This window comes from Podarcis cretensis (assembly GCF_951804945.1).
Source record: "Podarcis cretensis genome assembly, chromosome: 3".
NCBI lineage: Eukaryota > Metazoa > Chordata > Lepidosauria > Squamata > Lacertidae > Podarcis > Podarcis cretensis.
This window is the reverse complement of record NC_137172.1, coordinates 58,433,088-58,448,515: the sequence shown is the minus strand read 5'-3', so window position 1 is coordinate 58,448,515 and position 15,428 is coordinate 58,433,088. Positions and strand designations below refer to the sequence as shown.

Genomic DNA, 15,428 nt, shown 5'->3' with positions numbered 1-15,428 from the left:
CTCTACCTCCTCTCCCCAGACCCCACTTCACTAGCAGGAATTCAAACAACGGGTATACCTTCATACCCCCTTTATAAAAGTAGATGAAATGTGAGGGCATGGTAGCCCCTCCAGAGTGGATAAATTACAGACAAATAAATCCAGAAGTTTCATTGATTACATACCTTAAAGGATCACTCTCTAATTAATATATATATATAAAGAAAGAACTGTATGAAATTTGCAAGAAATAGCATCCCTCCCTGGGAATATTATTCCTGCCAAATTTCAGAAGGATAGCTGCAGTGGCTTTCCTGAAAGGGCCCAAGGTTCATCAGTCTGAAAATTGCAGGCATAAGGAAAGGTAAGAAATGTGCCAGATTTCAGGCAAAGAAATCCAGGATCATTTGTGCTAGGTACTTACAAGCCTTATGTGTTAGTCACAGCAGGGGTGGGGAAATTTTTTAAGCCCAAGGGCCACATTCCGTTTTGGGCAATCTTCTGGGGGCCACCTGTTAGAGATGGAGGCAAAAGTGGAGCAATTGATGTGATGTGCTATTATAGCAGTCTTCAGATATCTCGTTCCCTACTGCTCCAGAGGGCAAAACAAGAACCAATGGTGGAAACTGCAGAAAAGCAGATTTCAGATAAACATTAGGACAGGGGTAGTTAACCTGTGGCCCTCCAGATGGTGTAGGATTCCAGTTTCCATCATACCCAGCCAGCATTTCCAATAGTTGGGAATTGCAGTCCAACAACATCTGAAAGGCCAGCCATCCCTGCACTAGGATAAACTTTCCCAAGGTAGAAATTGTTCAACAATGGAACTGACTACCTAGGGAGAAGTGCTCTCCTTTGCTGGAAGTATTTAAGTTAAAAGGACAGCCGTCTGTCAGCAATATCTGTCAACTATACTGTGGTTGCATCACTGCAGACTGTGCATTTAGCAGAGAATTTGGTTTAAAAACCTTCAAGCTTCCTTCTAACTCTTATTTTTTTGCTCCCTGGAATACCTATGATGCTGTATCTGCTCTCCTTTTAAAATGTTTAAGCTTTTAATATATTTACATTTTATCATTAAAAACAATGAAACAGGAAAACAGGATATAATATTTTAAAACAAAGAATAAAGAAGAGCAGCCATTTGTCGTCAAAGCTCTGAACTTAGGGCTGTTTCATACCTACGTGTATATACGCCTATAGCACTTAAAGTGTGCCGGAAACGCATAGAGAATTTGCTAAGAATACAAGATTTTAAAGCGCAACAATACAATGTGTGGAAAAAGCGTTTCAAATTCTCTCCACCCACCTGCAAGAAATTACAAATTAACTTGCGTTGTTCTAACTCAACCTGTAAACTGTTGGAAGCTTTTCTGGTGCCACCACCAGCCTAACCTGATAAGGAGGGCAATGCTTTCCTTGCCCAGTTCCCAAACATTTGGAGGGGAAGAAAAACAAACGTTATTCAGTTGGATAAAATCCAACTTCAAGACCTCTCGCGAGAAGAAGTAATCAGCCGTCCCCTCCAATCTACAAGCTCTGCAGTGTGTGCCTGTTTCCCTGGAGACCGGCGTCGCTTAGCAAGATTTGTGCTGAAAACGCGCGCGGTCGATTTCCCGGGTAAAGTTCTGATCGAACGTTGGAAGCCGCGCAGCTCAGGGCTGGCGCGTGGCGGCCCCGGGGGAGCATGAGAAGCAGCAGCTCCCGCGGGGGCTCTGCCTCAGCCAGGCTCATCGATGTGACCAGCAACGCGCCGTTGCTGCTGCCACCTGCCTCGGCGGCAGCCTCGCTAGAAACGGAGGTATGGACCCCCAGCTCCAGTCCTGAGCTACTGGTGCGCGGCTCAGTGCTTTGGGCAGGCCCCCTTCTCTCAAATATAATATCCAGAGCAGGCACCCCCAAACTCGGCCCTCCAGCTGGTTTGGGACTACAACTCCCATCATCCCTAGCTAACAGGACCAGTGGTCAGGGATGATGGGAGTTGTAGTCCCAAAACAGCTGGAGGGCCGAGTTTGGGGGTGCCTGATCCAGAGGCAAGGTTTTCTCTTGGTATCGAAAGAGAAATCCTATTAATACAATCCCTCGGCACATGTTGACTATTTACATGTGTTTACAACGCCGGTAAAGGTAAAGCTACCCCTGCCCGTACGGGCCAGTCTTGCCAGACTCTAGGGTTGTGCGCTCATCTCACTCTATAGGCCGGGAGCCAGCGCTGTCCGCAGACACTTCCGGGTCACGTGGCCAGCGTGACAGCGTCACCCGCGTCCCTACAACGCCGGTAGTGATGTGTAACTGTGTGGTTGCCAGCACATGCCCTTTTCCTAAATTCAACAGGTGAAACTTTCCTCATCGCTGAATCTCCGTGGGAGGAAAAGTGGCACCTCCTGAATTTTACTCAGCGCACAGCTGTTATAGGCATAGCAGCATCGCTAAGAAACAAGACAGACAGAAAAGGTTTCGTCTCCTATCTTGGTACAGTACAAGTTGGGATGTGCTGTAGTTCCCTCTGTGTCGCTGCAGTAGCTCAAATGTGCCCCCTAGCTTGCACTTTGTTTTCCAGTTCCGTTTTTAGACCCTTTATTGATGTCATGGCTGAAGTCCTGTTTTAACTCTGGCCCAGTCTTCAGTGCTGCAAGCCTCTGGTTATGGTGTTTGTCATGTGCCTTGACTATAACTACGCAGGTGACAGTATTCAACCAAGTTACAGTGATAAAAAGTGGTCCGCACAGTTAGGCACCAGCTCCCATCAGGTACAACTAGTGTGACCAGTGTTCAGTGAAGCCACATCTTGAAGGTCACAGGTTCCTGATCCCTATATGGACCAACCTTGAATGTCCTGCTTCAGCTGCTCCTGGCTGAACAGGCAGCAACTGGAGCAGGGCCTTTGCCGTATCAGAGAACATGTCATCCCCCCATCCCATGAATTTTGCTTGGTGCCTACACTGTCATATAGATACTAGAAAGCCATTTTAAGTTCCTGGGACAAATGCTGGTTGGGGTTTTTGCCGCCGTTTTTAAGGTCTGTTGTTAAATTGTCAACTATTTTCTTTATATGATCTTTCTAAAAAAGATGATAAGCTACCTTAAGCATTATCACCAGGAACATGATATAAATAAAACATTTAAAGCATTGTTAATGCGCACAAATGCACACTGGAGTTGCAGTTGTTCAACATTGAGAACCTACTGCTGAGTCTTTACAAGTTAGAGACCAGAGCCAAATTGGGATACTCAGATGAAGCGTGGTATATAAATATAATAAATAAAAGATAAATACAAACTGCTCACGAATAATAGGGAACAGACTAGAGTGGTACCTCGGGTTACATATGCTTCAGGTTACAGACTCTGCTAACCCAGAAATAGTACCTCAGGTTAAGAACTTTGCTTCAGGATGAGAACAGAAATCGCACGGCAGCGGCATGGCAACAGCGGGAGGCCCCATTAGCTAAAGAGGTACCTCAGGTTAAGAACAGTTTCAGGTTAAGAACGGACATCCAGAACAAATTAAGTTCTAACCCAAGGTACCACTGTATAATTTTATGCTGTATGTTGTAATGCTTGTTTGGTAAATTACTATATAGGAGAATTCTATATCTTTTTATTTCTCATCAGTATCAAATTGCAAGCATCCTTTTAAAAAAAATAAAAAAGTGGTTGCCTAGGATTCTGGGCAAAGGTCTTTCCCAAACTTGCCGCTTGAGACCTGTGACCGAAGATGCCAGATGTCTTTCGGGTTTTTTTAGAGCAAAACGTGTTCTACAGAAATTCAGAGAGTTAGGCTAAGTACACACTATACAAATAAGCATCTCCCAAGAATCCTGAGTACTGCTGTTTGTTAAGGGTCCTACGGATTGTAGATCTATGAGGGGTAAACTATAGCTCCCAGGATTCTTTGGGGAGATGTGCTTTAAGTATATGGTGTGTACACAGCCTTAGTTAACATGTTATATTGGATTCAATAATGTGAGCAATGTAACATGGTTTTGTTTGTAAACTATGAATACAGCTGCTGTAAAGATCTCTTACCACATCCACCCCATCATATAAAGCACTGTTATCACTTTAACAGTCATGGCTTCCTCCGAAGAATGCTGGGAACTGTAGTTTGTTCAAGATGCTGACTGCTGTTAGGAGACCCCTAGTTCCCTATCCCAAAGTGGTTTAACAGTCAATCTTCATGCCTGTGGAACTCTGGGAATTGTAGCTCCATGAAGGAGTTACTCTGTGTATGGTCTCTGTTTTACTAGCTTACATATTATGTCACTGATGTGAATGGGTGACTGAATGTTGTCTTAGTCTTCCGTTTGTGTTCCTCTCTTGTTGGAAGAAACTCACACATCATCAACTTGTCTGACCACTCAGTACCTGTTCAGTATAACTTGCTTCATTTGTATTTTTCTTGGACAAGAAAGCTTACTACTAGTAAAAGTTTTGGAAGCAGCAAAAGGGAAGGCCCTCCCTAAAAAGAATTGCTCTGTGTCAGTTCTCAAGGTCTGGTAGCAGATCAATCCATTTCATTTGCTGTTTCATTTCATAGAGCACAGCTGCAGTGTGCCTTGTATGGTATAAAGCACTAAAGATTATTGTTTCAATTATACTTAGGTACAGTTTGGTTATTAAAGCTTATCTTTCCTAATTCAAGGACTAAACTGTTTCTTGTAAAATGCTGCAAGAGGGAGTATTTATCCAAGGTTTTCCTCTTTTCAGTTCTTTATCTTTCATCCAACTCAAGGCTTTGATCTAAAGTTCAGAGAAACCCAGGAAGATTGTTGCTCAAGTTTCTCATAGGACCTTTCCAGATGATGGGGCAAAAGACTAAGATTTCATGTGTAGCATTTTATTTGCACTACACTTATACTGCATATAGTTACAACACCTGTAATGTAATACCCAGTCTCCACATAACATATGGAGACAAGTCACTTTGTGGTTTTCATATGTTCACTTTAACTTATGCTAACCTTTTTCTCTAGAGTCCATAATAATAGTGTATACTGCAAACTCATTGACATTTATAATTAAAATTAGAACTGCAATTGCATCCTCTAAAAAGAAATATCCCACATCATCCTACCACCTTAGGGATTGCACTCCACATATTTGTAGGGTATACTCCTTAGCCTTTTCTTCTCCTGAAGGGGTCCCACAAAGCACTGGGTACTTTTGTAATAACATATTCTCAGTGCACATGTAATGCAAGCCCAGGAACAAAGTGGAAGCATAATCTTGGAATATGGAAGTAGGAGAGTGAAATACCTAAAATGGATGACAGTCATGGAAGTGGATTGTTCTGTTTGTTTTTTTGTTTGTCCGTCTACTCACCTACAGGATTTATAGCTCTCTCTTCATTGATACTAAAACCATGATGGGATACAACATAAATATGAGTTTGTGTGAATGTAACCACATCAGATTTCCATGGGGAAATTCCTTGTTTGAAAGCACCCTTCATGTCAGGATTCTGGATTGACATTCGGTGTTGTTTTTCTCTATATCCAGATAATTACCAGCAGTCCTGGATTCATAAACATACAACAATTGCAAAATTGAGCATATTGATTTATTGGATCTATTGTTCAGTTACAGCAAAAAAACAAACATATTTATACATTTTTTATAACAGTAGCAGCCAGACAAAAACAACCAATCCACTTTTTTTTTTTGCCAGTGAGCAACTACTTATCTCTGTTCTTTCTTCTTTTTTCAGGCTCCCTTCCTCTACAAAGGCAAGGCCTTTTATAGGATTTGTTATTATTTTATAGTAGATAAATTAAGCTCCTCATCTGCACCTTCTAGTAGCAAGTAACGGTTTCCTATTAAGCCTTTGGCATAACCTCCCCATTGTCAAATTTTAAATTGTTAGCTCTTCAGGACAGGGACCTGTTTTCTTGTACACTGTTGCCACAACATTCCTTATTTATTACATTTTAAACCTACTTTTCCTCTAAGGAGCTCAAGGTGACATTTATGGTTCTCCCCCGTCTTATTTAATCTCAACAATAAGCCTATGAGGTAGCTTAGGCTGAGAAACAGTGGCTGGCCCAAGCTCATCCAATGATCTACATAGCTGAATGGGAATTTGAACCCTGGCCTCCCAGTCCCCAGACCAGCACTCTAACCACTACCCCACACTGATTCAATACTGATTATATTCTAAAATCACTAATTATATTCTAAATCCTAAGGGTGTGTTTGTGTGGTTGGCTCCTAGGCTGATGTGATTTTGTAAAGTGTACAAACAATCAACGTAAAATAACTCTGTGAGCACCTTATTTTTAGGCATATATGTTTGCTGCATGGAAAGCCCTTGTGTTTAGAAGGTGACATGTAACTTGCATGCAGATCACGTGTGTTTCTATTGTTGCAGTCAATTGTAGCTACTTAACTTAAAATATATGGCATGAAATGTGTGAATGTCATACATTTTTATTTATTTATTTAACAGAATGTATTTATCAGTTAATTGTCAAAAACTTATCCGTTTACATATGAGGTATCTACATGCAGAGCAGGCTACTTCCTCTCTTAATGGACATTATTTTTCTGTAGGAAAGTGGCTAACCTATTGGGACAGGGGTGGGATGGGGGTGGGATCCAGGACAAGTGTAACCATCTGCTCACCATTTGGTGCGGTTTTACTTGCATTTATTACCTGTCCATTTCATAAAACTCTTCTCTTCTGTGGGTTGCTTTTGGGATATGCAAGTATAAAACTGGTCAACCTGAAGGTTACTGGTCATCAGTAAGGTAATATTTCCTTTGATGACCCAATTGATCTGTTAGGTTCTGAAACTCTCCATAAAAAACCACTGAGCTTTTGCTGCCAGAAAAGCAATTTGCAAACTCTGTGTATGATGAAAGCAATTTTGCCTGTGGTCATAAATCAGTGCTTTGTAACTTTTGGAATTTCAAAGACACAGCGGGCATCCAAGCAAGACTCTTCTTTTGTTTGCATTTCAGCTGCTTATCATCCAGATTTCGGTAAAAAATAAATCACAGAAATATTTTCTTTTTAAAACTTATTTTTATTCTGTATTTCTTTCCCTATCCCCGATTGAACTTTAATTTTCCCATCGCTTCTCTCTCTCTCTAAATGTTTTTGGTGTGGAGTAATGTGTCTATGAATAACATGTAGGCAAAGCTGTATGCTTTATTTTAAACAGATTGCCAGTAAAGCGTAATCCCAAGAAGATGGAGACACTATTAGAGTCCAAAATAAATGAATATATCTGATTTATAGATCCAACCCAGCAGAACATGTCAAGGTCTGTTTTTCCTTACACATAGACTAAAGGGAAACAGAAATATCCAAAAATCACATATCACATTTAAGATGATTATATAAGGTTGACGCGATGGTTGTTGCAAAATGGGGAAAGCTGGTGGGAGTGTTCTCAGCCACATGTTGCAGGGATGCTACCTAGATCTTGCAAGGACAGTTAGTATAATAGATTGGGAGGCATGCTCTACTTTTGCCTTTGCAACTTTTAAACCACCCATATATGCTAGGCTCCATAAATATCCTGGGTTTGCTGCCTGACTGGAACTGCAAACACAGGAGATGGTTGAGCACCTGGCATGGTGGATGGGATGTGTTAGGCTCTGTAGTTCCGAAGCTATTCTGACACATAGTCTAAGCACATGGATCAGTTCAGAGTGGTTGTTCTCGTCTCTCAGCCGCTTTTACTACAACATTTCATATGGAAGTAGAGCAGAGGAAACCACTACCTCATTAATTTACCTGGTTTTTGATGCCCAGTCATCCAGCAGTTTAGAACAGAAATGAGCAAAATGTATTTGCTTTGTGCATTTTTCCCAGCTTTATTTTATGCAGCCTGTTTCTTGGATCTCAGTGGATTTACGATTGCTAAAATATTCTCTGATTACAGTAACCTTTTAATTGTATATGCTTCAGTGACCATCTGTGCAAAAATTCAACAAACAGGCCAACACTGCACGTTTGGGAAAAACTCATTTGTTGGTGAAATAATACAACCTACAAATAACAACTAAAACAGCAGGAGTTGCTTTAAACAAACAAACAAACAAACAAACAAAAATAGTAATGTATAAAAATTTTCCAAGCACCAGAAACAATTTAGGTGCTGTACAATTTCTTAATATACAGCTTTTAAAGGCCTAGGAGCCTTGCTAAACATAATCTAACAGCCATTACCCCCCCCCCCATCCCATCCAGTACTGTTTGTTGTTTTTTATAAATGCAACAAAATACAACTCACATGCCAGGTGTACTAGTAGGTAATAAAGACAGGACCTTTTCAGTGATGGCCCCTAATCCCTGGAACTCAGTCACATTAGTTCTGGCCTTCAGAAAGGATTTGAATGGTTCAACTGAGATGATTTTCTTAAGTTTACTGCTGGCTTTTTAGACTGTGTTATTTGACCTTGTGCTAGTTGGAGAGTATACAATAATGGGGGAAAGCAGTGATTATGGCGTAAAAACCTCTCAGATGAGGTGCTTAAAGGAATAATCAACAATATTTAAGCCATAACAATATGAAACATGAACCCCTTCCTGGGTCTGTGAGCATCATACCATTTGAGTACAGAACATCCTTGTAAATAAGCCCACAAAAGTTACTAGCCTGCACCTTATTTTGTCAACCTAAGAGACTCATAATTTCCATGTTGTCTGGAAAAGACTGAAAGCCTTCTCTTCTGGACTGGAACCAGAATGAAAATGAGGCTTGTTTCTTCCAAGCTAGCAGCAGAGAAAGGGGGTTCCCTTTGTGTGTGGTCATCACAGAAACCAAAATGTTGCAAGGAGTAGCGGAAAGAAGGGAGGAAGAACAGAACAATCTGTCCCTCTTCTGCCATCCCACTCATTTGCCAGCACAGAATTCCTTGTTGCCTACAACAAGTGGACAAATTGCAGAAAAGAAGCCTGAAATAAAAGCACTGGAAGGTTTAGGTTTTTATTTTTCATTCAGTCCAGAGTGTAGACAAATTGAAGCCAAGATACAAGGTGTGTTTAGGCAAACACTGTATCTGTGGGTATTTGGGGAGGTGGGGGCAGAGGCAGGCAGGCAGGCATGCTCCATCCCCATGAATATCACCAAGTTAGCTTAGTTCCCAGCCTTCACTGTATTGAGCAGGGAATGTTTACATGGGGCTTCTACTCACATTCTCTTGAACGCAAGTAAAGCCTTCTGAATGGTTAGCTGAAATTAGTTTAGATGCCTTTGTCTGATTATTTATACACATAAAGATTAACCCCAGCCTTCCTTAAACCTCAAATCATAGTTGTACTGTTTATCTTTTCTTCATAGCGTTAAATACAATTCTGCTCCAAAAACACATTAGGTTTAATTTTATTCAAATAAACAATGCAACAGTTACCCAGATGTCATGTTAGAAGCATATTTGGAAGGCACGTATTTGATTGTTCTCACTTTCACAAATCCTTGCTTTTATTTAAGATAATTGGGCTTTGGGGGATAACTGTTGCCAGCTGTTCTCAGACTATAGAAACAACATTCAGGATTCTTGTACAGCAAGAGAAATGTACAAAACTACAAAATATAACCAACATCCTGAGTACTGTGTCAGCCAAAAAAATAAAATTCCAAACATGTATTCATTTAAAAACTATATTCTACTTTTCCACTTTAATAGAATGTCTACTTTGACCCATGAAGCTGTTTTGACTTAGCCACACACACTTGCCACACACACTGCACACCTGATGTCATATATGGCATCACCCATTAGGGCAGACAAAGTTGTGGCTGGATCATGGGGTTGCAGGCACTTCTTGTCAGCTGATTGGCAATACCTGGAAAGCCTGGGTCAGTGTGGTGTAGTGGGCCAGTGTGTAGAGAGCCAGTGTGTAGAGAGCCAGTGTGGTGTAGTGGTTAAGAGCAGTAGTCTCGTAATTTGGTGAACCGGGTTCGATTCCCCGCCCCTCCACATGCAGCTGCTGGGTGACCTTGGGCCAGTCACACATCTTTGAAGTCTCTCAGCCTCACTCACCTCACAGAGTGCTTGTTGTGGGGGAGGAAGGGAAAGGAGACTGCTAGCCGCTTTGAGACTCCTTCGGGTAGTGATAAAGCGGGATATCAAATCCAAACTTCTTCTTCTTCTTCTTCTTCTTCTTCTTCTTCTTCTTCTTCTTCTTCTTCTGGGTCACAGCAATTTGCAAGCACCAATTTGCAAGCTGAGTATCCCAATGATCAATAGCCATTATATAGAACAGAGGCCTTTCAACACCACTTCCTGGGTCTATCCGTCCAGAAACCATCATAGCCATCATAATACTTTAGCTGCAAATTCTACTCTGGCAAGGCAATCCAGAATGGCTGATGGCATCGAAAGTCCCTGAGAGGCCCAAGAAAATTAACACGGCAGCACTCCCCCCAGTTGATTTTCTTGCCCAGGTCATGCACCAGATTGGAATGGATCCAGTAATCAGTGTCACCTCAAGCTGTCTTTAAAATTGGTCCTTTGCAATCCTAAGTGAAGCAATGACAGAAAAAAAAAGAAAACAAGGAGTTCTTATTCTTTGCCTTTGACCCTGACTATACCATTTTCACTAGGGAGCTCATAATTATTTTCTGTCTGATGTTCCTGTTACTCGAGAGCAGCTGTGCCACTATCGGAATGCAGCAGAAACGGCTCGTAGTGAGTTAGCAGCACTCCTGGTGAAGTATGAATGTTCCCAGGCAGAGGTAAGTTTGGAACTGACATGAAAATGTTTCTTAACCTTTTTGTATCACAAATGTTTCTTGACCCACAGAAAACATCCAGTGAGCTACACTTACCAGATGGTACATGCTGATAAATGCCTCATTTTACAGGTATCCTGGTCATGGTTAGAGTATTTGGCTTGTGCCCAGAGGTTTGTCTCCTCTGAAGTCTCCAAACTTTCTTTTAGGCCTTAGACTACAAACCAGAAGTTTCACTGAGTTCAGTAAGAATGGCTGATATTGGACCTTAGTCTTGTTTTCCCTTGGCTTAGCCATCCAGGTCCCATAGCCCACATACTACTTAAATCTTATTGAAGTGAATCAAATGCGAGCAAGATGGCAGAGGAACAGCTGAAGGTGCTTTATACTGTGTCAAAGCATTGGTCCAACTAGCTCAGTATTGTCTACCCTGAATGGCAGCTGCTCTCTGAGCTTTCAGACAAAGGGCATTCCCAGTTTTAAAATGGTTTATTCTGGTTAATAAGACTTTGTATTGGCCATGCCTAACTAACCATTCACAGCACGCAAACTGCAGGCTTCAGGAAGTTGTTCACAGGCAAGAAGCATGAGTGCCATGACATCACTGTGCATGAATAAGCACATGTACAGTGTTTGCTATATTCACGGCGGTATTCTTCTACAATTGCATGGCCTAAGCACTGAAATTGGCATTTCTCATCCTCTAATTTTCAGATTTCAGGGTGGTTTTCTAGTTTTAAGGTTGTGAAGGTAGTGGAAACGACTTTCAAGTGATCATGTGTGGACTGGACCTTCTAAGGAATTTTTTTAGGACTGGGCTGCTACCATTAAGTAGAGTGAGGCAATCACCTTAGGTGGCAGATGATGTGGGCAGCAGCAGTCTCCCTGCCCAAGCTGGTCCCAAGTCCCTTGGCCATTCCCCTCTGTTGGAGATTATAACTATGTGTGCCAGAGGCTTATCATACATTCCCTAATGTAGCCTGCTGCCCTCAAGTGCAGTGGAGAACACAATCCCATTGCCAGTGTTGACTCAGCTGCAATTCCAGTCAACTTCTGTCCATGAAATGAGGGTGGCAGTGTGAATCTTCTCCAATACATGGGTAAGCAGTATAATTTGCTTCATCTGTAGGTCAATCTGATGCGTTTCTCCATCAAATTGTAAATGTAGGTCACACATGACAAAATAAGAAAATAATCTGCAGACTTTTTTGCTTTTTTCATATTTTCTGTTTTTAATTAATGGACAGTCCGTTAATTACATGTAAGAGAATGTGTTTTAATGCATAAACTTTAACATTGTGGCAAAATCCAGCACATTCAATAGTTGGTTCCTTTGTCTTGTTCTATTATTATGGGTGTAGGTTTTTGCTTTAAGAGGTATAGTTTACTAGTCTTTTGAATTTAATCAATCAATCAATCAATCAATCACTTAATTACTTTACTGCCCTTCATCCAAATATCACAGGGCTGTTTACAACATGAAAACACAAAACACATTACATAGCTGCAAAAAGTGAATACATTTGTTGTTGCCAGATCCATTTAATTAACTTTTGAGTGAAAAATGATTTTCTTTCCTTATTGCATCTTGTTAGCATGTTAAGTATAGTTCCCACGATTTTGAAGTGCAAATGTCACACATCAGCATATGGTGAACCTGAAGCTTCTCAAGCACCTGTTTCCATAAATTCTGTTAATTCTGTAAATAGCAGTTCCATTATATTTATTGTGCAGATTAAAGTTTAACTGTAAATGCTTCAGTGGTTCCCTTTATTCCTGTTTAATAATCTGGTTTAAAACCCTCATCCTGAACATGTTTCAACAGATATTTGCAAAATAAAGCAGCATTGACTTTATATTCAGTCAAGCACTTTGGTTCAACTAGTTTGGTGAGAGAGCCACTTTGAGAAGGTCCTGTGGCTGTGAGTGGAATGCAAAACCTTCCCCAAGTAGCTAATTTCATTTCTGCAACTCACACTTTGACTCCCTCTGAGTTTTTAACTGGGAAATTGAGAATTGTTCTTTAAGCACTCAAATTGCTGTTCCGTAACCATATCTTAGCTTGAATAACTCATTTTTGATGTGATTTTTTTAAAAAATAAAAATCATTGCTCAGATAATACAGAAAAAGTAATAAGTCAATGAGGCAGGATGGCTTCCATTTATGAGTTCCATGTGAAATAAGAATAACAACCTTTGCTAAAATCATCTTCCTTTGTCAGAAGTTTGGGAATTGGCAAGCGTCATAGTAATTTTAAAGAAAGATTTAAATACTGAAAGAAGGACACCCCCCCAAAAAAAAAAGTGTGAGGGGAGGCAGAGCCTCACATTGATACTCAGACATGGAAGATTTATTATGTTGTGTTGCTTGCCCAGAAGCGTTTTTAGGGGCAAGAAGGTGCTATAAAACTAATCTGTAGTAGTAGTTCATTTGGGACATGTTTTGCAAAGAAAATGTTTTTGAAGAAACTTGGTCTACTTAACATGCCCTGATTGATATAATGGGGTAAAATATTTCTTCCATATGGTACTTTCAAACCAATCCTATGCACATTTACTAAGAAGTGAAAGGCACAGATTTCAGTAGACCTTGCTCTCAAATTCATGTTCATAGGGTTGTATCAGGCTTGTTCTTTTCACGCGCAGTCCAACCTGCTGGTTAAATTTAATACACTGATGCAAGAAATTAAAACAAATTTAAGTGAATAGGCAAATTTAAAACTGTCCTGGGAAGGAAGAAATTCAGTAATTAAGATAATAACTTAATAACAAGTAATTAACTTATGCCCCCCTCTCCTGATACTTGAAAATGGTTAAAATATGCACTGGGTCATATTGAGATTTCCCTTGCATGCCTGCATTTCATGATCCATTTCTGTTTATAGCTTCAAGATCTTAAATCCAAAATAGCCTCTAAAGAAGTATCTGTTCAGGAACTGAAGGCTGACGTTGAAAGCTATAAGGAGAACGATGCTAGGCAATCTTCTCTACTCCTCTCCATGCAAAGCAGACTCCAGGAGATTGAGAAGGAATCTGGAACAATTGCCTTTTCTAAAAAACAAACAGACCTGAAAGCACAGGCCATTCTCCAGGAGAATTTGGAACTGAAAGAGAAAACCAGTGAACTGGAAAGTAAAGTCAGGTAAGGACATCAAACAAACTGACATCTTAACCTAAAATAATTGCCCTAGAGCAGCCTTTCCCAACCTGCTACTCTCCAGATGTTTTGGACCACACTTTGCTGGCTGGAGCCTGGTGGAAGTTATATTGGAAAACATCTGGAGGGCACAAAGTTGGGGAAGCACATGTATTTTCCACTGACATTTTTTAGGTTCTGTGGTCAGTTGGAGAGCTTGTATGTAAGAGCTAATAGGATTAATAACACTAGCTTGTTGGGTAATTGTTTTAGGGGACTATCATGGGGACTTCATCAAAAACCTTTCTGAAATCAATATATGCTACAGCATTCCCCTGATATATGAAGCTTGTAACTAGATCTTAGTAGCTTGTTGGTTTTATCCTGTTTCTTTGGCCATAGTGCCTAGAGATAGGGAGGTATGGCCTGTGAACGTGGGATTCGGCTGGCACCTTTTGCGCCTCCCCTACTCGCGGGGAAACCCGGTTTCGGGGATCCGGAGCGACGTGGGGTGAGCGGCGCGGTGCTTCAAATTGATTGCTTTTTTCCACGGAGTGAAGCCGCATAGCTGTTGCTGGAGAGCGCTGACTTTTTCCTGTGGACAATTTAAAGCAACTACCCGTGAGTAGAGTGAAGAATTGGATTTTTAAACGTCTTAATTTGGCACCGAAACAGGGAGGTTCAAAAAACAGGAAGTCCGCCTTCCCCTTTTGTAAATAGACTGAAGCAAAGAGGCTGCAAGCTAAAGTCTTGGAAAGCCTACTGTGAAGGGCTAAATTTCCATCAGTAAAAAATATTAAATCCCCCTTGGAAGCAGGAGAAGAGGGGGGGAGTTTTGGATTGTATATGCTTGCAGGAGAGAGTGAAGGAAGTTAAAATACCACCGCTCCGAACCTGGAAACGGGCTGCTAGTAAGACTGACGTCTTTTGGAATGCTCATTGACCGTGACTAGAACGTTCACTGACAGTTAGTTAAATAAGAGAAATACATTGTTTCCAATGTCTCCGTCTGCGTTTAAAAAGGAGTAAAAGTAACTGAAAATTGAAACTAACTTTATTGTTTGAACTGTGTCTAAAAGGACTAATACATATAGAAACTGTTTCCCTCTAGAGGAAGCTTTTGAAACTGTTACAAGAGCTGATCTGGGGGAATTTCCAGTTGCAAGATAAAAAGCTGTGAGACTCTGGGACTGACCTTGAATCGGTTAAGAATGTCGATAGAAGAGGCCTTAGCGGTCGCATTATGTAAGATAAGTAACTCATTGGAACAGCTTAACAAGAAGGTGGATGTGGTAACTACCAAAATTGATAATTTGGGACAAAAAGTGAACATCAATACAGAAACTATTCAGAAATTGATACAGGAATCTACTTTGACATGGCAAACTGCGGAGAAGGCTAGGGAGAAAGTTGTTGCCGTTGAACCTAAAGTAACACAGTTGGAGAGAGAGAGAGAGTCCCAGCCTTAGAGATGCAATTTGATGACCATAAGTCGATGCCATCTACGACTGAATTTAAAGAAAATCAGATTTTGAGGATTAGAGCCCTACTTGAACTGGAGAGGGAGAGTTTGATGGATTTCATCACGCAGGAGTTTGCTGATTTTTGGGACCTGGACTTGGGTC

General features: G+C 40.9%; 1 protein-coding gene across 11 annotated transcripts in view; it reads left to right on the top strand.

The window, feature by feature from the left end:
* Positions 1 to 15,428, top strand: part of ARMT1 (acidic residue methyltransferase 1) — a 65,946-nt gene that overhangs the window by 21,533 nt on the left and 28,985 nt on the right. For 10 of the 11 annotated variants that reach the window (XM_079971527.1, XM_079971524.1, XM_079971513.1 and 7 more), the window contains 2 exons: positions 10,539 to 10,670; positions 13,553 to 13,809. In XM_079971527.1, coding sequence (XP_079827653.1) covers positions 10,539 to 10,670; positions 13,553 to 13,809 — 389 coding nt within the window. Of the gene's footprint in view, positions 1 to 1,656; positions 1,781 to 10,538; positions 10,671 to 13,552; positions 13,810 to 15,428 lie in introns of those variants that run through there. The other variant, XM_079971528.1, reaches the window with a different exon arrangement.